Source organism: Somniosus microcephalus, chromosome 11 (genome assembly GCF_052327205.1).
Source record: "Somniosus microcephalus isolate GS21.2 chromosome 11, FLI_Smic_1.0, whole genome shotgun sequence".
Taxonomy (NCBI): Eukaryota; Metazoa; Chordata; class Chondrichthyes; order Squaliformes; family Somniosidae; genus Somniosus; species Somniosus microcephalus.
Window position 1 is genome coordinate 236,263,681 of NC_140997.1, and position 21,464 is coordinate 236,285,144.

Consider the following 21,464-nt stretch of genomic DNA (forward strand, 5'->3'; position numbering starts at 1 on the left):
ATTTTCCTCATGTCAGCTTTGGTTCTTCTGCCAATCACCTGAAATCTGTGTCCTCTGGTTCTCAACCCTTTCTCTCTACTCTGTCCAGACCCCTCATCATTTTGCACACCTCCATCAAATCTCCTCTCAACTTTCTCTGCTCTAAGGAGAACAACCCCAACTTCTCCAGTCTATCCACGTAACTGAAGTCCCTCATCCCTGGAATTATTCTGGTAAATCTTTTCTGCACCCTCTCTGAGGCCTTCACATCCTTCCTAAAGTGCAGTGCCCAGAATTGGACACAATACTCTTTCTCAACCTACCCTGCCACCTTCAACGATTTGTGCTCATATATCCCATGGTGTCTCTGTTCATGCCCCCTTTAGAATTGTACCCTTTAGTTTATATTCCCTCTCCTCATTCTTCCTACCAAAATGTATCACTTTGCATTTTTCTGCGTTAAATTTCATCTGCCACGTGTCCGCCCATTTCACCAGCCTGTCTATGTCCTCTTGAAGTCTATCACCGTCCTCCTCACTGTTCATTATACTTCCAAGTTTTGTCTTATCTGTAAATTGTGCCCTGTGCACCCATGTCCAAGTCATTAATATATATCAAGAAAAGCAGTGGTCCCAGCACCTTAGCAGAACATTGGTCACCAATTAATCTACTCAGTGGTGAGAATGTGCAACTCGCGACCGCAAGGAGTGGGTGAGGCGAACAGCATAGATGCATTTAAGGGGGAGCTAGACAAACACGAGGGATAAAAGGAATAGAAGGGTAGGATGAGATGGGGTGAGTGGAGGCTTGTGTGGAGAATAAACACGGGTATGGACCTATTGGGCCGAATGGCCTGTTTCTGTGCTGTATGAGGAGTACACTGAACTTTAATCTTGTGTTGAAGCCCAAGCCGACCTGCATGGTGACCCCGATGACTCACAACGTCGCCAGTGCTGAGCACACAGAGGAGGAAGAGGAGGAGGAGGAGAAGAAGGTCTGTCTGCCGGGGTTCACCGGGCTGGTCAACCTGGGGAACACTTGCTTCATGAACAGCGTCATCCAGTCATTGTCCAACACGCGGGAGCTCCGCGACTACTTCCACGGTGAGTGCAGTGCGAGGGGCCGAATTCTGCTTCAGAGAGGAACCTTGGTCGTGCAGTGGCTCAGTGGGCGGCACTCTCTCGCCTCAGTCAGAAGGTCACGGGTTCAAGTCCCACTCCAGAGACTCGAGCCCCATAATCCAGGCCGACACTCTTGGTGCCAGTACTGAGGGAGTGCCGCACTGCCTGAGGTGCCGTCTGTCCGATGAGACATTAAACCGAGGCCCCGTCTGCTCCCTAAAGTGGATATAAAAGATCCCACCGCACTATTGGAAGAATAGCAGGGGAGTTTTCTCGGGTGTCCTGGGGCCAATATTTATCCCTCAACCAACATCACTAAAACAGATTATCTGGTTATTATCACATTGCTGCCTGTGGGAGCTTGCTGTGCATAAATTGGCTGCCGCGATTCCTACATTACAACAGTGACTACACTTCAAAAAGTACTTCATTGGCTGTAAAGCGCTTTGGGACGTCCTGAGGTCGTGAAAGGCACTATAGAAATGCAAGTCTGTCTTTCAACCAACACCAACAAAAAAACAATTGGCTGGTCAATTATCTTGATGTTGTTTGTGGGACATTGGTGCCTCAGAATAGCTGCTGCTTTTATCTACATAGCAGTCACTGCACCGCAAAGTATTTCATTGGATCGAGAATACTTTGCGAGGTTTTGACACCACGTACTTACAGATACGAGGATTTATTTATTTGACTTATTTTTTTTAAACCAACTTTCACTGAAGAAAGATTAACCAGTTACTGCAAGTTAAAACGCTGAACATCACCTTTTGTATTTGATCAGATCGATCTTTTGAGTCTGAAATAAATTACAACAACCCTCTGGGGACTGGCGGCCGGCTTGCCATTGGTTTTGCAGTACTGCTGCGGGCTCTGTGGAAAGGGACGCACCATGCCTACCAGCCATCTAAACTGAAGGTGAGTGAACCTGAACCCGGGCAAAACTGCACCCGAGGGGTCAGCGCAGAATCCCCTGCTCGCACTGACAGTAAATTGACAAACTGGCCACAGCTTGTGAGGGCATGGAAAAACAGGAGGAGGCCATTCAGCCCCTCGAGCCTGTTACACAGGAACAGGAGGAGGCCATTCAGCCCCTCGAGCCTGTTACACAGGAACAGGAGGAGACCCATTGAGCCCGTTACACAGGAACAGGAGGAGACCCATTCAGCCCCTCGAGCCTGTTGAACAGGAGGAGGCCGTTCAGCCCCTCAAGCCTGTTCTGTCGAGGGCTGAAGGAGAGCTGCAATTTTCTGGTAATGAAACAATTTAAATGGTTATGCTATGGGCAGGACTAGGCGTTCTGCGGATAGATTACATCCAGGAAGAAGTAGGGTAGATGGGTGTTCTTTTCCCAGAGAATAGTAGATATGTGGAGCAAGTTACTGACTTGCGCGGTGAGTGCTGATTCACTGTATACCTTCAGCAGAGAGCTGCCGGGGGCAGAGGTGGCATCATACAAGAGATGTCTACCAAATAATACAAGTCATGGTCAATGTGGTCTCCTGGACTAATTACAATCACCCAGAGGGGTCAGTGAGGAAATTTCCAAAAAATCTTACACCCTAATTGACCTTGGGTTTTTGATCTGGTGATTTGTCTCTCTGCCGATCGGCCATAATTGAATTGAATAATATAACAGGCTCGAGGGGCTGAATGGCCTCCTGTGTTAACACACGGCACCTGGCGGGGTATGGTGTATCTTGACGTGACGCTAAAGGCATCACAGATGTAACAGGCTCGAGGGGCTGAATGGGTCTCCTCCTCTTCCTGTGTAACAGGCTCGAGGGCTGAAGGAGAGCTGCAATTTTCTGGTAATGAAACAATTTAAATGGTTATGCTATGGGCAGGACTAGGCTGGAGCAGTGGGTCTTTTCCTGCCAGCGTGGTCTGCCCAGCCTCACCGTGCAGCTCCTCAGCGAGCGACGACGGCTGGCAGCAGAAACTGCAGCTTCTCAACGGCTCTCTATTTCTGGCCTTGCACTGTTTCCATGCTGTTGTCAACCTGTCAAAACACCTTTTAATTCTCTTCAAAAAAGCTCCCTCCTCTTTCATGGCTGTCCCTGCCCACTCGTCCAGCAGCAGCAGGGACCATGCGGCAGTGGGCAGGTGTCGCACAACTGTGTTCACTGCTCAGAAACTGCCGCTCGCAAGGCCGCTTTACTGGGTCAGTTATACACGGTGCAGAACCAAAACCGCGTGACCTTATTAGGAACATAGGAACAGGAAGAGGCCGTTCAGCCCCTCGAGCCTGTTCCGCCATTCAATTAGATCATGGCTGATCTGTATCTGAGCTCCATTTACCCGCCTTGATTCCGTAACCCTTAATATCCTCACCCAACAAAAATTGGCCAATCTCAGTTTTGAAATTTTCAATTCTGGCTTTATTCAGTGGTGCTTTCAGTCACCCTCTCTCCTGCTGTCAGCCATTCCTCAGTGGGCAGCACCCTCGCCTCTGAGTCAGGAGGTTGTGGGTTCATGTCCCACTCCAGGGACTTGAGCACAAAAATCCAGGCTGACACTCCCAGTGCAGTACTGAAAGAGCGCCGCACTGTCGGAGGGGCAGTACTGAGGGAGCGCCGCACTGTCGGAGGGGCAGTACTGAGGGAGCGCCGCACTGTCGGAGGGGCAGTACTGAGGGAGCGCCGCACTGTCGGAGGGGCAGTACTGAGGGAGTGCCGCACTGTCGGAGGGGCAGTACTGAGGGAGCGCCGCACTGTCGGAGGGGCAGTACCGAGGGAGCGCCGCACTGTCGGAGGGGCAGTACTGAGGGAGCGCTGCACTGTCGGAAGTGCCGTCTTCTGGATGAGATGTTAAACCGAGGCCCCATCTGCGCGCTCAGGTGGACATAAAAGATCCCGTGGCCACTATTTTGAAGAGCAGGGGAGTTCTCCCCGGTGTCCTGCGGCCAATACTTATCCCTCAATCAACATCACTAAAACAGATTATCTCATTGCTGTTTGTGGGATCTTGCTGTGTGCAAATTGGCTGCCGCATTTCCCACATTACAACAGTGACAACACTTCAAAAAGTACTTCATTGGCTTTAAAGTGCTTTGAGACGTCCGGTGGTCGTGAAAGGAGCTGGAGAAATGACGGTCTTTCTTTTTACTTCCTGTTGTCGGTACCCATCTCCCCCGGTGAATTCCGTCAGATGCTTTTTAAGGTGAGGTTATATTTATACAGTTTCAAGGCACGTTATGGGCAAGTGATTGGCTGTGAACTGGATGTAGGTGGGAATGTGGGGGACTTGGCCGAAAGAACAGTTCAATAGGTCAATGCTATGGGTGCTTTTGAAGGAGGGGAGAGGTAAATAGATGGAGAGGGTGTGGGACAGAATTGCAGAATGTTGGACATGGTCGCAGAATTCTACCTCACTGACAGTAGCGTGGAGGCAGAGGGGATGTGCAGCAGTCCAGCTTCATGCCTACAGCTGGAGAAGATTGCAGAGGGAGGGAGGGGGGGGCAGGGCAAGACCAGGGAGGGATTTGAACACGAGGTCGAGGATTGTAAAATCAGCCAGGAGCCAGTGGAGGTCAGCGAGGGTGGGTGCTGAGTGAGTGTCTGGAGATGGGATACAGGCCGAGGAGTTGGTGGATGAGTTGGTCTGTACGGTGGAGCTAAGCGAGGTGCAAACTTTAAAAAGCTGATGGGTGGGCCAGTTCCTTTTCTCACTCCTTAGGAAACCTGTTCCTACAAGAAAGCTCTGTGCTCAAAGGCACAGCACCCAGGCCAAAGAATTTTAGAAATAAAAACAGAAAATGCTCCACACTCGGCAGGCCGGTCAGCATCTGTATAGAGGAGCAGTGGGCTATGTTGATTCCAGTCTGTACCCTTCAGCAGTTGTGGAGAGAGAAACAGAGTTAATGTTTCAGGTCGATGTACTTTCATTGGAAGCAGGCGCTCTCGGACGGGGGGTGTCTCCGGGCGCGGTACCCGTGGACGGGCAGTGTCTCCGGGCGCGGTACCCGTGGACGGGCAGTGTCTCCGGGCGCAGTACCCGTGGACGGGCAGTGTCTCCGGGCGCGGTACCCGTGGACGGGCAGTGTCTCCGGGCGCGGTACCCGTGGACGGGCAGTGTCTCCAGGCGCTGTACCCATGGACGGGCGTGTCTCCGCGCGCTGTACCCGTGGGCGGGGAGTGTCTCCGGGCGCTGTACCCGTGGACGGGGAGTGTCTCCGGGCGCTGTACCGGTGGACGGGGCGTGTCTCTGGGCGCTGTACCCGTGGACGGGCGTGTCTCCGGGCGCTGTACCCGTGGACGGGCATGTCTCCGGGCGCTGTACCTGTGGACGGGCCTGTCTCCGGGCGCTGTACCCCGGTGGACAGAGGGATAAAAGGAACCCAACTTTCATTGGATATTTTGCCCAAACGAGGTTCTAAACCTGTCACTGAAGTCACCCAAATGCATATAAAGTGGTGTTGTTTTGGCTCCAGTGTACACACTCGCCTTCTCTCTTTCCTCCTAGGCTATTGTGGCGAGTAAAGCCAGCCAGTTCGCTGCTTACGCACAGCACGATGCCCAGGAATTCATGGCGTTTCTGTTGGACGGCCTCCATGAGGACCTCAATAGAATACAGAATAAACCATACACGGAGACGGTGGATTCGGACGGGCGGCCGGACGAGGTATGTCACGCTGCCGGGTATCGCTCGCACCTGTAACTCCAGCTGTTGCTGCACAGCTGTCCCAATATTAAATGCTGAGGGCTTTGGCTTTTGTACACGAGTCACTCGCCAGTGCAGTGCCCCTTTTTTTAACCTGATGTTCTACATTTAGTCAAACATTGGAGTAGTCACCGAGAACTTGTCCAGTTTTGGGCACTCTGTTGTACAAGGGACAGAGGGACAGGCACAGGCACAGAGAGCGTACAGTGTAGCTTCACCAAGTTAATGCCAGAACTGGGAAACTAGTTCTCTCTGAAGAGGCCTTACCAGAGAAGACTAAAAGGAGATTTAGTCTCATCTCCCCTCTGGTTCTTTTGCCAATCACCTTAAATTTGTGTCCTCTGGTTCTCGATTCTTCCACCAATGGGAACAGTTTCTCTCCTCTGTCCAGACCCTTCATGATTTTGAACACCTCTATCGAATCTCCTCGCAACCTTCTCTGCTCCAAGGAGAACAACCCCAGCTTCTCCAGTCTATCCACGTAACTGAAGTCCCTCATCCCTGGAACCATTCTGGTAAATCTCCTCTGCACCCTCTCCAAGGCCTTGACATTGCGGTGCCCAGAATTGGACACAATACTCCAGCTGGGGCTGAACCAGTGTTTTTAAACAAGTTTAGCACAACATCCCTACTTTTGTATTTGCCTCTATTTATAAAGCCCAGGACCCCGTATGCGTTCTTTTTAAAATGGCATTATCAACTTGTCCTGCCACCACTTGCCTACATACTGCTTGGCCTGTCTCCAGTGGCACGTTAAGCCCAATGTTCCCCCTCATTGGTTTTTCTTGCACGGTCCCTTTAACTGGCTGCAGGGCGCATTCAAATTTTTTCACGTGTAAAAGCAGGTGAGCGACCTGCACAGCTTAATGGGAAGGTTGGTTAAGTCTACTGTTGGTGCAAAACCCAGGTCGATGCTTCATGTGTTCGTGAGCAGTAATTGTGCAGGGCCAAACCGCGACCTCTTCCACCTCGAAGGACAAGGGCAGCTAGGCACATGGGAACAGCACCACCTCCAAGTTCCCTCCAAGTCACACACCATCCTGACTTGGAAGTATATCGGCCGATCCTTCATCGTCACTGGGTCAAAATCCTGGAACTCCCTCCCTAACAGCGCTGTGGGAGCACCTTCACCACACGGACTGCAGCGGTTCAAGAAGGCGGCTCACCACCACCTTCTCAAGGGCAGCTAGAGATGGGCAATAAATGCCAGCCTTGCCAGCAATGCCCACATCCCATGAAAGAAACCTCCATTTTCTGCCACTATTTTGCTGTGAATTCCGAGTTTAGTTGCTGTAATACCTCCCAAGTGCCTGTGGGTGGCAGTGCTGGGTCTGAACCTTATCTCCAGCAGGCTCTCTGTGTTGTTGCAATCCTGATACCCAGTGCCATGGAGTCTTGATATATTGGGACAGTGAAAACTACTGATCAGTCAAACTGGGTGGGGGCTGAGACACCAGCTGGAGAATCCCAGAGAGTGGGGCCAGGCTAAGAACAGAATCATAGAATCTTACAGGTAATGATTTAACCTGACTGTCAGCTGGTGTGGTGTAAATCAGAGAATGTTGTTCTACACTTTGTTTCGTCTGCAAATTATCCTGCTCCTTGACTTCTATACGTGTCGTGCAGGTGGTGGCAGAGGAGGCCTGGGAGCGTCACAAGATGCGAAATGATTCCTTTATCGTGGATCTGTTCCAGGGCCAGTACAAGTCCAAGCTGGTGTGCCCCATGTGTTTCAAGGTGAGAGACTGGCTGGGTTAATGGGTTGGTGGGGATGGGCAGTCCTTCAAATGGCCAACTGCCCTCCAGGGCTAAAGACAATGGCCGTCCTTCGTTGAGCCGAGGCCCCATCTGTCCCCTCGGGTGGACCGGCACTATTTTGAAGAAAATTAAAGGATTTGATAGGGTAGATCGAGTGAAACATTCCTCTGGTGGTGGGCGGGGCGGGGGAGTCCAGAACAAGGGGGCAGAATCTTAAAATTAGGGCCAGGCTGTTCAGGGGTGATGTCAGGAAGCATTTCTTCACACAAAGGGTGGTGGGAATCTGGAAAACTCTCCCAAAAATACTGTTGAGGCTGAGGGTCAATTGAAAAGTTAAAAACTGAGATTGATGGATTTTTGCAGGGTAAGGGCATTAAGTGTTACGGAACTAAGGCGGGTAGATGGAGTTAAGATACAGATCAGCCGTGATCTAATTGAATGGCGGAACAGGCTCGAGGGGCTGAATGGCCTCCTCCTTTTCCTATGTTTCAATGTAAGAGCAAGGGAGTTCTCCCCGGTGTCCTGGGCCGATATTTATCCCTAACCAACATCACGAAAAACAGATGATCTGGTCATTATCTCATTTTTGTTTGTGGGATCTTGCTGTGTGTAAATTGGCTGCCGCGTTTCCTACATTACAACAGTGACTACACTTCAAATATACTTCTTTGGCTGTAAAGCGCTTTGGGACGTCCCGCGGTTGTGAAAGGCGCTGGAGAAATGCAGGTCTGTCTTTCCGATTTGAATGTAGTGTCAGATGGGGTGGGTGGGAGTTAAACCAGGCTCCCCATCTGCAGCGCGCACTGCTCGTTTGGTTTATACATTAAAATTAGGATTTACAAATTCTTGTCTCTTGACACTGTTCTGTCAATCTGTACGATGTGCCTGCTTTCAGGAGTCCTGATTCAGCTAATGGGAACTCGAAGTGCAGTCAGCGTGTATCCTTTCTATTAAGCGCTAATGGGTGAGTTTTAGCGAGTTGGATGGTAAATTTAGCAGCTTATAGAAACATAGAAGATAGGAGCAGGAGTAGGCCATTCGGCCCCTCGAGCCTGCTCCGCCATTCAATGAGATCATGGCTGATCATCCAAATTCAGTACCCGGTCCCTGCCTTCTCCCCATATCCCTTGATCCCTTTAGCCTTAAGAAATATATCCAACTCCTTCTTGAATATATTTAATGAACTGGCCTCCACCGCCCTCTGTGGCAGAGAATTCCACAGGTTCACCACTCTCTGGGTGAAGAAATTCCTCCTCATTTCAGTCCTAAATGCTTACCCCTTATCCTTAGACTATGACCCCTGGTTCTGGACTCCCCGGCCATCAGAAACATCCTTCCTGCATCTAGTCTGTCCAGGCCTGACAGAATTTTATAGGTTTCGATGAGATCCCCTCTCATTCTTCTAAACTCCAGTGAGTATAAGCCCAATCGACACAATCTCTCCTCATACGTCATTCCTGCCATCCCAGGTATCAGCCTGGTGAATCTTCGCTGCACTCCCTCCATGGCAAGAACGTCCTTCCTCAGGTAAGGCGACCAAAACTGCACACAATACTCAAGGTGCGGTCTCGCCAAGGCCCTGTACAACTGCAACAATACATCCTTGTTCCTGTACTCGAACCCTCTTGCTACGAAGGCCAACATACCATTTGCCTTCTTAACCGCCTGCTGCACCTGCATGCTTACCTTCAGCGGCTGGTGCACAAGAACACCCAGGTCTCGTTGCACTTCCCCTTCTCCCAATCTATTGCCATTCAAATAATAATCTGCCTTCCTGTTTTTGCCACCAAAGTGGATAACCTCACATTTATCCACATTATAGTGCATTTGCCATGTTCCTGCCCAATCACCCAACCTGTCCAAATCGTACTGGAGTTTCACGACATCCTCCTCACAGCATACCCTCCCACCCAGCTTTGTGTCGTCTGCAAATTTGGAGATATTACATCCAATTCCCTCGTCCAGATCATTAATATATATTGTGATATATAATATATATTGTCAACGTTTGTTTGAATAAGATGATTCTGTATGGATTTAAAGTTGATGCTATTGAGGCAGGAGGAAATTAATGTAACCTGTCGCTATTTATGCCACTATTAGAGGGACAGTTAGACCTGATAAACTGGGACATGCAGACCGGTCTATTCCTCACATACCACTAGGTGGCGGCATTCTGCTACAATTACCGCTTCAAACCTGGGTAAAGATTTAAACTTTCTCTACTCGATATACTGAGTGGTGTACCTCAACAAGTTGTGTGTAAGAAGAATACATTGAAGGTGAGGTGGGTTTTGAGGCTTTTAAAGATGGAGCAGGAAGGGAGGGAGCGATTAATTCAACAACAACATGCATTTATACAGCGCCTTCAAGGTACTAAAACGTCCCAAGGTGCTTCACAGGAGCGATTATCAAACCAAATTTCACACTGATCCACATAAGGAGAGAGGTCTTTGAAGAGCATTGTGAAATGATTGAAACTTAACAAAAGGGCTCCCATTTTATAAAGTCCCTTTACCGCATCAGGGCATCCCAAATCGCGTCATAGCAAATGAAGCACTTTTGAAGTGTAGTCCCTTTGTAATGTAGGAAACGTGGCAGCCAATTTGGGCAGAGCAAGAAGCCACAGACAGCAAAGAGACAAATGACCCGATAATCTGTTTTTTAGTGATGTCCCCTGCTCCTCTTCAAATAGTGCCATGGGATCTTTTACATCAGCCTGAGAGAGCAGGCGGGGCCTCGGTTTAACATCTCATCCGAAAGACAGCACCTCCGACAGTGCGGCGCTCCCTCAGTACTGCCCCTCGGACAGTGCGGCGCTCCCTCAGTACTGCCCCTCGGACAGTGCGGCGCTCCCTCAGTACTGCCCCTCGGACAGTGCGGCGCTCCCTCAGTACTGCCCCTCGGACAGTGCGGCGCTCCCTCAGTACTGCCCCTCGGACAGTGCGGCGCTCCCTCAGTACTGCCCCTCGGACAGTGCGGCGCTCCCTCAGTACTGCCCCTCGGACAGTGCGGCGCTCCCTCAGTACTGCCCCTCGGACAGTGCGGCGCTCCCTCAGTACTGCCCCTCGGACAGTGCGGCGCTCCCTCAGTACTGCCCCTCGGACAGTGCGGCGCTCCCTCAGTACTGCCCCTCGGACAGTGCGGCGCTCCCTCAGTACTGCCCCTCGGACAGTGCGGCGCTCCCTCAGTACTGCCCCTCGGACAGTGCGGCGCTCCCTCAGTACTGCCCCTCGGACAGTGCGGCGCTCCCTCAGTACTGCACTGGGAGAGCCAGCCTAGATTTTGGGCTCGTGTTGAAATAAATCCAGACGAGAAGAATCGAGAATATGGAGAAGAATCGAGAATATGGGGACAGAGATGTAAAGGAGGCACTGTGATTGGAATTCACCACAGACTAAGAGCTGGAAGTCTCTCTGATGGCCGTGAGCATCCCGTGTGAAATGGGTTTGGGCCGTGTCTGTGAGCTTGAGTCTGAAGCACGAAACTGGCACCCACTGTGATACAATTGTCTGTCTCACTTGGAGGGGCCGTGAGGGTGCATGTGAGAGGGATGAGGATGCTGCACAGCTGCAACAACCGGAACTCCTCAGCATTTGGGGTTGGGCACAGGAAGCTTTGCTTTGCGGCCTGGCTACGAAGCGCTCGATGCTGGCACTTGTTGACAACATTGGAAAAACATTCAGTGGCCAACGCTGCCACCTCTTCCCTTCAGCGCAGTTTTCCCTCAAACCTTGTTGCTCCGACTGCAGTGCAGACTCTGACTTATTGGTAAGATTCTCCTCTACCTGACCCCTCCCCCTCCCTCGATCCTCTCTCTCCCCCCTCCCTCCCTCGATCCTCTCTCTCCCCCCTCCCTCCCTCGATCCTCTCTCTCCCCCCTCCCTCCCTCGATCCTCTCTCTCTTCCCCCCTCCCTCCCTCGATCCTCCCTCTCTTCCCCCCCCCCCCTCCCCCCCGATCCTCTCTCTCCCCCGCCCCTCCATCCTCTCCCCGCCTGTGGTAAACCACTGTTATACCTGCCTGTGTGTGTGTTTGTATCCCACTGTGTACATGTCTGTACATGCCTCGGCTGACTCCTCCCACGAGTCCAGGTATAAAGGTGACTGCTCCACAGTCCCTCTGTATTCTGGACTGGTCGACCACTTGAGGCACCTTCATTCTCTTGTTAATAAAAGCCTGTTAGTTACTCACTTAACCTCAGTCTTTTGAGTAATTGATAGCGCATCACCGCCCCTCCATCCCCCCTCCGTCCCCTCCCCGCCCCCCCCCCCCCCCATGTTGTATTGTTCCTGTCTCACTTGAAGGTGTTGTTTTCCAGGTGTCGATCACGTTCGATCCGTTCCTCTACCTTTCCGTCCCCCTGCCGCAGAAGCAGAAGCTGCTGACTGTTTACTTTTTTGCTAAGGAGCCTCATAAGAAACCGATCAAGGTAAGAGCTGCCTGTTTCGATCACCTTGTGCTGTCACTGTGTGAGGGCTGGTCGGACCCGAACTAGAGCAGTGTGTGCAGTTCAGGTCACTCGACCATAGGAATGGTGATACTGCCTTTGAGAGGGGACAGTGTGTTGGGAATTTAAGTTACAAGAAAAACAAATTTGTCTGTATTTTCTTTGGAAAAGAGGAAATTTTTGAGGTCAGAAGTTTCAAGATTAGACTCTCAAATCGTGACTACCCAACCCTTCCCCCTCAGAGTTCCAACACTATGGGTAGACCACATGGACATTTATACAAGGCTGTTCATATCCTCAGGACTTCTCCAAGCACTGTGTGGGGACTGAATTATATTTCAGTTGTAGTCGCTGATAATGTAGCATGGCAGCCAGTAGGTGCGCAGCAAGCTCCCACAAACAGCATTGCGATGAATGACCAGTTGGTGTGCTGTTCTTGATGTTAGAGGGAGTAATGCTGGACAGGAAACGGCACAAACTGATCAGCAAGATCGGCGAGTAATGTGGGGAATGCTGAATTTGCTACAAAGGAGAATGTCGAACATGATTTCCAGACCGCCACTGTTCCGATACCGAGGTCATATGTAAAACCGTGTTCCTTGTAAACCCGCTTATATTCCATCTTGTGGGACATCTCCTGAATTGTCTCAAACTCCATTTCCTCGCCACCAGCTTTATCCCCTTCCCTGGCCACTGCCTGAGGCTGAACCAGGCTGTTCGCGACATCGACCCTGAGCTGAGCTTGTGACCCCGTATCCACTCCATAACCAAGGCCGCCTACTTCCACCTCGGTAACATCGCCTGTCTCCACCCCTGCCTCCGCTCATCTGCTGAAACCATCATCTGTGCCTTTGTTACATCGAGACTCAACTATTCCAACGCTCTGCTCGCCAACCTCCCACCTTATACACTCTGTAAACTGTTGTTTAATTTTGTTCTCTGGATGTGGGCATCACTGGCAAGGCCAGCATTTATTGCCCATCCCTTGGGAAGGTGGTGGCGGGCTGCCTTCTACAGCTGAGTGGCTCGGTGGTGGCGGGCTGCCTTCTACAGCTGAGTGGCTCGGTGGTGGCGGGCTGCCTTCTACAGCTGAGTGGCTCGGTGGTGGCGGGCTGCCTTCTACAGCTGAGTGGCTCGGTGGTGGCGGGCTGCCTTCTCCAGCTGAGTGGCTCGGTGGTGGCGGGCTGCCTTCTACAGCGGAGTGGCTCGGTGGTGGCGGGCTGCCTTCTCCAGCGGAGTGGCTCGGTGGTGGCGGGCTGCCTTCTCCAGCTGAGTGGCTCGGTGGTGGCGGGCTGCCTTCTCCAGCTGAGTGGCTCGGTGGTGGCGGGCTGCCTTCTCCAGCTGAGTGGCTCGGTGGTGGCGGGCTGCCTTCTACAGCTGAGTGGCTCGGTGGTGGCGGGCTGCCTTCTACAGCTGAGTGGCTCGGTGGTGGCGGGCTGCCTTCTACAGCTGAGTGGCTCGGTGGTGGCGGGCTGCCTTCTACAGCTGAGTGGCTCGGTGGTGGCGGGCTGCCTTCTACAGCTGAGTGGCTCGGTGGTGGCGGGCTGCCTTCTACAGCTGAGTGGCTCGGTGGTGGCGGGCTGCCTTCTACAGCTGAGTGGCTCGGTGGTGGCGGGCTGCCTTCTACAGCTGAGTGGCTCGGTGGTGGCGGGCTGCCTTCTACAGCTGAGTGGCTCGGTGGTGGCGGGCTGCCTTCTACAGCTGAGTGGCTCGGTGGTGGCGGGCTGCCTTCTACAGCTGAGTGGCTCGGTGGTGGCGGGCTGCCTTCTACAGCTGAGTGGCTCGGTGGTGGCGGGCTGCCTTCTACAGCTGAGTGGCTCGGTGGTGGCGGGCTGCCTTCTACAGCTGAGTGGCTCGGTGGTGGCGGGCTGCCTTCTACAGCTGAGTGGCTCGGTGGTGGCGGGCTGCCTTCTACAGCTGAGTGGCTCGGTGGTGGCGGGCTGCCTTCTACAACTGAGTGGCTCGCTCGGCCATTTCAGAGGGCAGTTCAGAGTCCACATTGCTGTGGGTCTGGAGTCACATATAGGCCAGACCGGGTGAAGGCAGCAGGTTAGTGAACCAGATGGGTTTTTACAACAATCCGATAGTTTCATGGTCATTTCTTTATTTTTATTTCAGATTTATTTCATTAACTGAACTTAAATTCCCCAGCTGCCGTGGTGGGATTTGAACGTGTGTCCGGATCATTAGTCCAGGCCTCGGGATTACTCGCCCAGTGACATTACCACTGTGCTACCGTTCCCCTTGAGCACATCCAAAGCTCTGCTGCCCGTATCTTAACTCACACCAAGTCCGATTCATCCATGTGCTCGCTGACCGACATTGGCTCCCGGTCCGGCAACGCCTCGATATTAAAAATTATCATCCTTCGCCCCTCCCCATCTCTGTAATCTCCTACAGCCTTGCAGCCCTCCCAAGATCTCCGCGCACCTCCAATCCTGGCCTCTCGCGCATCCCCGATTTTAATCGCCCCACCACTGGTGGCCGTGCCTTCAGCTGCCTGGGCCCCGAGCTCGGGAATTCCCTCCCTAAACCCCTCTGCGCCTCTCTCCTACTTTAAAACGCTCCTTAAAACCTACCTCTTTGACCAAGCTTTCGGTCCCCTATCCGAATATTGCCTGATGTGGCTCCGTGTCTGATTTACGCTCCTGTGAAGTGGTTTGGGACGTTTTACTATGTTAAAGGCTCTCTACAAATACAAGTTGTTTTTGAATTAATTGCTCGCTCTTCCTGTCTGCTGCCAGATCTTGGTGAGCGTGAGTAAGGAGAATGCCAGCGGCACTGACATTTTCGACACAATCTCCCGGAATATGAAAGTGAAAGCAGATACGCTGCGACTGGCCGAGGTGAGTCCCCGAAACTAAACCCAGCTGGACTTCAAAACACCAGGGAGGGGTGCTGATGGGGTATTCAGTTTGACACTGGCCTTTAATCCAGCCCTCCAGGTGAATCCCAGGACACTGGTACGAGCAAACAAACTGAGAAACATCTTCGGGGGCATTAAAACAGTTTTTTCATTTTCTTTGAATACTTTGTTGTTAAAATCTTTGGAGATGAAGGAAAAGGCCGTAAGATTGGATTTGGGAGGGGGGGGGGGGGGTGTGTGTGTAAGAGGCGGGAGGTCATGTAGCGAAACACCCAGGACTATATCGAACCAGAGTTGGCAACGCTATTGGGAGATGGGATGACAGTCTAACTGAAATGAATTTCAGTAAAGTCCTCGAACTGGTGGGCACAGACCCATAACACAGCCGCCCCTAATTCAGTACTACATTTACAGTCTCTGACGCCACAGGATGGATAGTGTGGGCAAAGGGAGCATCCGATCATATCGACACTCGGGGTTGGGGCGGACACACATTGTTTGGGTGGAGTAGAGGGAGCTTTACTGTATCTAACCCGTGCTGTACCTGCCCTGGGAGTGTTTGATGGGACAGTGTAGAGGGAGCTTTACTGTATCTAACCCTGTGCTGTACCTGACCTGGTAGTGTTTGATGGGACAGTGTAGAGGGAGCTTTACTCTGTATCTAACCCGTGCTGTACCTGCCGTGGGAGTGTTTGATGGGACAGTGTAGAGGGAGCTTTACTCTGTATCTAACCCATGCTGTACCTGCCCTGGGAGTGTTTGATGGGACAGTGTAGAGGGAGCTTTACTCTGTATCTAACCCGTGCTGTACCTGCCCTGGGAGTGTTTGATGGGACAGTGTAGAGGGAGCTTTACTCTGTATCTAACCCGTGCTGTACCTGCCCTGGGAGTGTTTGATGGGACAGTGTAGAGGGAGCTTTACTCTGTATCTAACCCGTGCTGTACCTGCCCTGGGAGTGTTTGATGGGACAGTGTAGAGGGAGCTTTACTCTGTATCTAACCCGTGCTGTACCTGCCCTGGGAGTGTTTGATGGGACAGTGTAGAGGGAGCTTTACTCTGTATCTAACCCGTGCTGTACCTGCCCTGGGAGTGTTTGATGGGACAGTGTAGAGTGAGCTTTACTCTGTATCTAACCCATGCTGTACCTGCCCTGGGAGTGTTTGATGGGACAGTGTAGAGGGAGCTTTACTCTGTATCTAACCCGTGCTGTACCTGCCCTGGGGGTGTTCCCGCTACACTGTCCCATCAAACACTCCCAGGGCAGGTACAGCAATAATTGGCCTCAGTACCCCCTGGCATATGGAGGACAGAAATCAGCCAGGGTTCCTGCTTCTGATCACTGTCCAGTAACTCCAGCTCGGAAAGTGTGCAGTTGTGGGCAGTGGCTGAGGAGAGGCTTGGGCTCAGTGTGACTATCCCAAGGTCGAATAGCCTACCAACACTCGACTCTTAATTCCATTGTTGCATTCATTAAAAGTGCCTGGTTGTCTGCTGGTGACTGACGTATAATTGTTGCTTAACTTGTTCATCTAAAAGTTGGTTTCTCCTCTAGGTTGTAAGAAATAGGTTTCATCGGCTATTTCTGCCGTCTCAGTCCTTGGATACCGTGTCCCCCAGTGACACCCTCTTCTGCTTTGAGGTGCTGTCTAAAGACCTTGCGAAGGAGAGAGTGGTGGAATTGCAAGTGCAGCAGGTAGCTCCTTCCCTCCTCGCTGTTTGTTGTTTCTGCTTTTAACAATGGCTGGCAGTGCCAATTCGTGCTTTCTGTTGGATGCTGCTCAGGGTTTCTGAGGCAGCTGGCCGAGGTGATGCAGTTTAGGCAACTCCATATCGGCTGGTACGGTCGTGGTTATGTTACTGGAATAGTGATCCAGAGGTCTGAACTCAAAGATGTGAATTCAAATCCTACCATGGCAATTTGAGGAGTCAATTTAAAACAATCTGTAAATAGTCAGTCAAAGTGATTGTTGTAAAGACCCAGCTGGTTCACTAATGTGCGAGATCCCCAGCAACCCCATCTGTGGTGAGTGTCTGCAGCTCCAACTTCGGCTGAGAGTTGTTGAGCTGGAGTAAGAGGTGCAGACATTGCAGGGCATCAGGGAGGGGGAGAGTTACCTGGACACTTTATGCCAGCAGGCAGTCACACCCCTTAGATTGGAATCATAGAATGATTACAGCACAGAAGGAGGCCATTCGGCCCGTCGAGCCCGTGCCAGCTCTCTGCGAGAACACTTCAGCCAGTCCCCTTTCCCCGTAGCCCTGCAAATTTCTTTCCTCAGGTACTTATCCAAATTCCTTTTGAAAGCCGTGATTGAATCTGCCTCCACCACCCTTTCAGGCAGTGCATTCCAGATCCTAACCACTCGCTGAGTAAAAAAAGTTTTTCCTCCTGTCGCCTTTGGTTCTTTTGCCAATCACCTTAAATCTGTGTCCTCTGGTTCTCGACCCTTCCACCAATGGGAACAGTTTCTCTCTCTCTCTACTCTGTCCAGACCCCTCATGATTTTGAACACCTCCATCAAATCTCTCCTTAACCCTCTCTGCTTTAAATCCCAGCTTCTCCAGTCTATCAATGTAACTGAAGCCCCTCATCCCTGGAACCATTCTGGTAAATCTTTTCTGCACCCTCTCTAAGGCCTTCACATCCTTCCTAAAGTGTGGTGCCCAGAATTGGACACAATACTGCAGTTGAGGCTGAACCAGTGTTTTATAAAGGTTCATCATAACTTCCTTGCTTTTGTACTCTCTGCCTCTATTTATGAAGCCCAGTATCCCGTATGCTTTTTAACCGCTTTCTCAACCTGCCCTGCCACCTTCAACAATTTGTGCACATATACCCCAGGTCTCTCTGTTCGTGCCCCCTTTAGGATTGTACCCTTTAGTTTATATTGCCTCTCCTCGTTCTTCCTACCAAAATGATCACTTCGCACTTTTCTGCGTTAAATTTCATCTGCCACATGTCCACCCATTTCACCAGCCTGTCTATGTCTTCCTGAAGTCTATCACTCTCCTCCTCACTGTTCACTATACTTCCAAGTTTTGTGTCATCTGCAAATTTTGAAATTGTGCCCTGTACACCCAAGTCCAAGTCATTAATATATATCAAGAAAAGCAGTGGTCCTAGAACCGACCCCTGGGGAACACCACTGTGTACATTCCTCCAGTCCGAAAACCAACCGTTCACCACTACTCTCTGTTTCCTGACACTTAGCCAATTCTGTATCCGTGCTGCCACTGTCCCTTTTATTCCATGGGCTTCAATTTTGCTGGTAAGCCTATTATGTGACACTTTGTTGAACGCCTTTTGGAAATCCATGTACACCACATCAACCGCATTGCTCTCATCAACCCTCTGTTAGTTAAACACGATTTGTCTTTAACAAATCCGTGTTGGCTTTCCTTCATTAATCCACACTTGTCCAAGTGACAATTTTTTTTCTGATTATTGCCTCTAAAAGCTCCCCCAGTACCGAAGTCAAACTGACTGGCCTGTAGTTGCTGGGTTTATCTTTACACCCTTTTTTGAACAATGGTGTAACATTTGCAATTCTCCAGTCCTCTGGCACCACCCACCGTATATATGGAGGATTGGAATATTAGAGTCATAGAGTTTTACAGCACAGAAAGAGGCCCTTCGGCCCATCGTGTCTGCGCCGCCCATCCATCCCTGTCCAGTCTAATCCCATTTTCCAGCATTTGGTCCATAGCCTTGTATGCAATGGCATTTCAAGTGCTCATCCAAATGCTTCTTGAATGTTGTGAGGGTTCCTGCCTCTACCACCCTTTCAGGCATTGAGTTCCACATTCCAACCACCCTCTGGGTGAAAAAGTTCCTCCTCAAATCCCCTCTAAATCTCCTGCCCCTTGCCCTGAATCTATGCCCCCTTGTTATTGACCCCCCTACTAAGGGGAAAAGTTCCTCTTTGTCTACCCTATCTATGCCCCTCATCATTTTGTACACCTCAATCAGGTCCCCCCTCAGCCTTCTTTGCTCCAAGGAAAACAACCCCAGCCTGTCCAGCCTCTCTTCATAGCTGAGGCGCTCCATCCCAGGTAACATCCTGGTGAATCTTCTCTGTACCCTCTCCAAAGCAATCACATCCTTCCTATAGTGAGGCGACCAGAACTGCACACAGTACTCCAGCTGTGGCCTCACCAGCGTTTTGTACAGCTCCATCATAACCTCCCTGCTCTTATATTCTATGCCTCTGCTAATGAAGGCAAGTATCCCATATGCCTTTTTAACCACCTTATCTACCTGTTCCGCTGCCTTCAGGGATCTATGTACATGTACACCAAGGTCCCTCTGACCCTCTGTACTTCCTCGGGTCCTACCACTCATTGTGTATTCCCTTGCCTTATTTGTCCGTCCAAAATGCATCACCTCGCACTTTTCAGGGTTAAATTCCATTTGCCACTTTTCCGCCCATCTGACCAACCCGTTTATATCGTCCTGTAGCCTGAGGCTTTCCTCCTCGCAATTTACCACCCCACCAATTTTCGTGTCATCTGCGAACTTACTGATCATACCTTTTACATTCTCATCCAAATCATTTATGTAGATCACAAACAACAAGGGACCCAGCACCGATCCCTGAGGTACCCCACTGGACACAGGCTTCCAGTCACAAAAGCAACCTTCGACCATCACCCTCTGCCTCCTGCCACTCAGCCAGTTTAGGATCCAACGCGCCAAGGCACCCTGGATCCCATAGGCTCTTACCTTCTTGACCAGTCTCCTATGCGGGACTTTGTCAAAAGCTTTACTGAAGTCCATGTAAACCACATCCACAGCATTTCCCTCATCCACCCCCCTAGTCAACCCCTCGAAAAATTCAATCAGATTTGTCAGACATGATATACCCTTGACAAAGCCATGCTGACTATCCCCGATTAATCCTTGCCTCTCCAAGTGGAGACTAATTTTGTCCCTCAGAATTTTTTCCAATAATTTCCCTACCACAGATGTTAGGCTCACTGGCCTGTAATTCCCTGGCCATAATATTATGGCCAGTACCTCCACGGTTTCCGCCCTCAATTCCCTCAACATCCTAGGATGCATCCTGTCCGGTCCTGATGATTTATCTACTTTAAGTACAGCCAGCCTTTCTAATACCTCCTCTTTATCAATTTTTATCCTATCAAGTCTCTCCACTACCTCCTTCTTTACTATGTCTATGGCAGCATTCTCTTCCTTGAAGACAGATGCAAAGTACTCGTTTAGTACCTCAGCCGTACCCTCTGCCTCTATGCGTAGGTCTCCTTTTTGGTCCCTAATCAGCCCCACCCCTCCTCTTACTACCCTTTTACTATTTATATGCCTCTAGAAGACTTCTGGATTACCTTTTATGTTGGCTGCCATTTGTGGTAAACCACTTTTATCGTTCACTATCGTTACACTATGGTTATCACTGTTTATATCGTTACACTATGGTTATCACTGTTTACACTGTTGTGTCACTACACAAGGTCACCTCTTGTCACGCTGTTATACCTGGGCTGACCACAGCTGACTCCACCCATGGCTCCGCCTGCTTGCCCAGGTATAAAGGTGGTCGACTGGCTGGTATTCCTCCTTGTTGGACCCGATCACCCACGAGGGTGGGCTCTGTTATTTAGCCAATAAAAACCTATAGTTACTATCTTAACTCGTCGCTTTTCATTGGATGAATTGATAGGTATATCAATTTTATTGGCTAAATTTTGAAATGAGTGGATCGGAGCAGCAAAACGACCAGCCAAACGGCCAGCTACAACAGCCACAGCAGCCGGCCTGGCTGCGAGCCCTCCGACCGCCGTACCTGGATCTAAACCCACAGGCAGCGAACTCAGCCCTCGACTTCAAACACTGGCTGAGCTGTTTTGAATCCTACCTGGGAGAATCCGGCGTGCCTCCGGGATCCAAACTAAGAGTTCTGACCGCCCAAGTGAGCCCTAAAGTATTTGCATTCATCCAGGACCTTACTACATACGAGGACGCCCTCAACCTGCTGAAAGAGCAGTACCGGAGCCCGGTAAACTCTATGTATGCCAGACATCTCCTAAGATCCCGCTCGCAACAGCCAGGAGAGTCTGTAGATGAATTTTTACGGGCGCTACAAACACTCGGCAGGGACTGTGACTTTAAAGCTGTAACGGCTGCAGAAAATACTGAAGGGAATATCCGCGATGCCTTCGTGAAAGGCCTTCGGTCCGACTACTCACGGCAAAGACTGCTCGAATCAAAGGACCTCGACCTGAATACAACTGCAGCCCTCGCTCGCTCTCTGGAAGTGGCCCATCGGGACCTCGAGGCGTACTCCAGGTACTGTGCTGCACGACCCTGGGACTCCGGCCCGACCCCGGCCGCAATACCCCTCACCGCCGCCGCCTCTGGGACCTACCTCAGCGTCGGCGTCCCAGAACCGATCGGGACCGCCACCCCCGGTACCGGCTGCGACATTGGAGCCCCGCGATCGGGCCGCCGGCTGCTTCTTCTGTGGCCAGGCGAAACACCCGATGACGCGCTGCCCTGCAAGAAACGCGACTTGCTCCGATTGCCACAAGAAAGGCCACTTCGCTAAGGCCTGCAGGGGGAGAGCCACAGACGCCAGCAGTGCCTCATGCGAGTTGTGGGGGCGGCCATCTTTCA

At 51.2% G+C, this 21,464-nt stretch overlaps 1 protein-coding gene across 6 annotated transcripts in view; it reads left to right on the plus strand.

Annotated features, from left to right (window-relative positions):
* The window catches only part of usp19 (ubiquitin specific peptidase 19), a 182,276-nt gene that overhangs the window by 100,996 nt on the left and 59,816 nt on the right, over window positions 1-21,464 (plus strand). For all 6 annotated transcript variants that reach the window (XM_086002169.1, XM_086002172.1, XM_086002171.1 and 3 more), the window contains 7 exons: window positions 884-1,082; window positions 1,882-2,015; window positions 5,562-5,720; window positions 7,386-7,496; window positions 11,838-11,948; window positions 14,711-14,812; window positions 16,386-16,526. In XM_086002169.1, coding sequence (XP_085858295.1) covers window positions 884-1,082; window positions 1,882-2,015; window positions 5,562-5,720; window positions 7,386-7,496; window positions 11,838-11,948; window positions 14,711-14,812; window positions 16,386-16,526 — 957 coding nt within the window. The remainder of the gene's footprint in view (window positions 1-883; window positions 1,083-1,881; window positions 2,016-5,561; window positions 5,721-7,385; window positions 7,497-11,837; window positions 11,949-14,710; window positions 14,813-16,385; window positions 16,527-21,464) is intronic.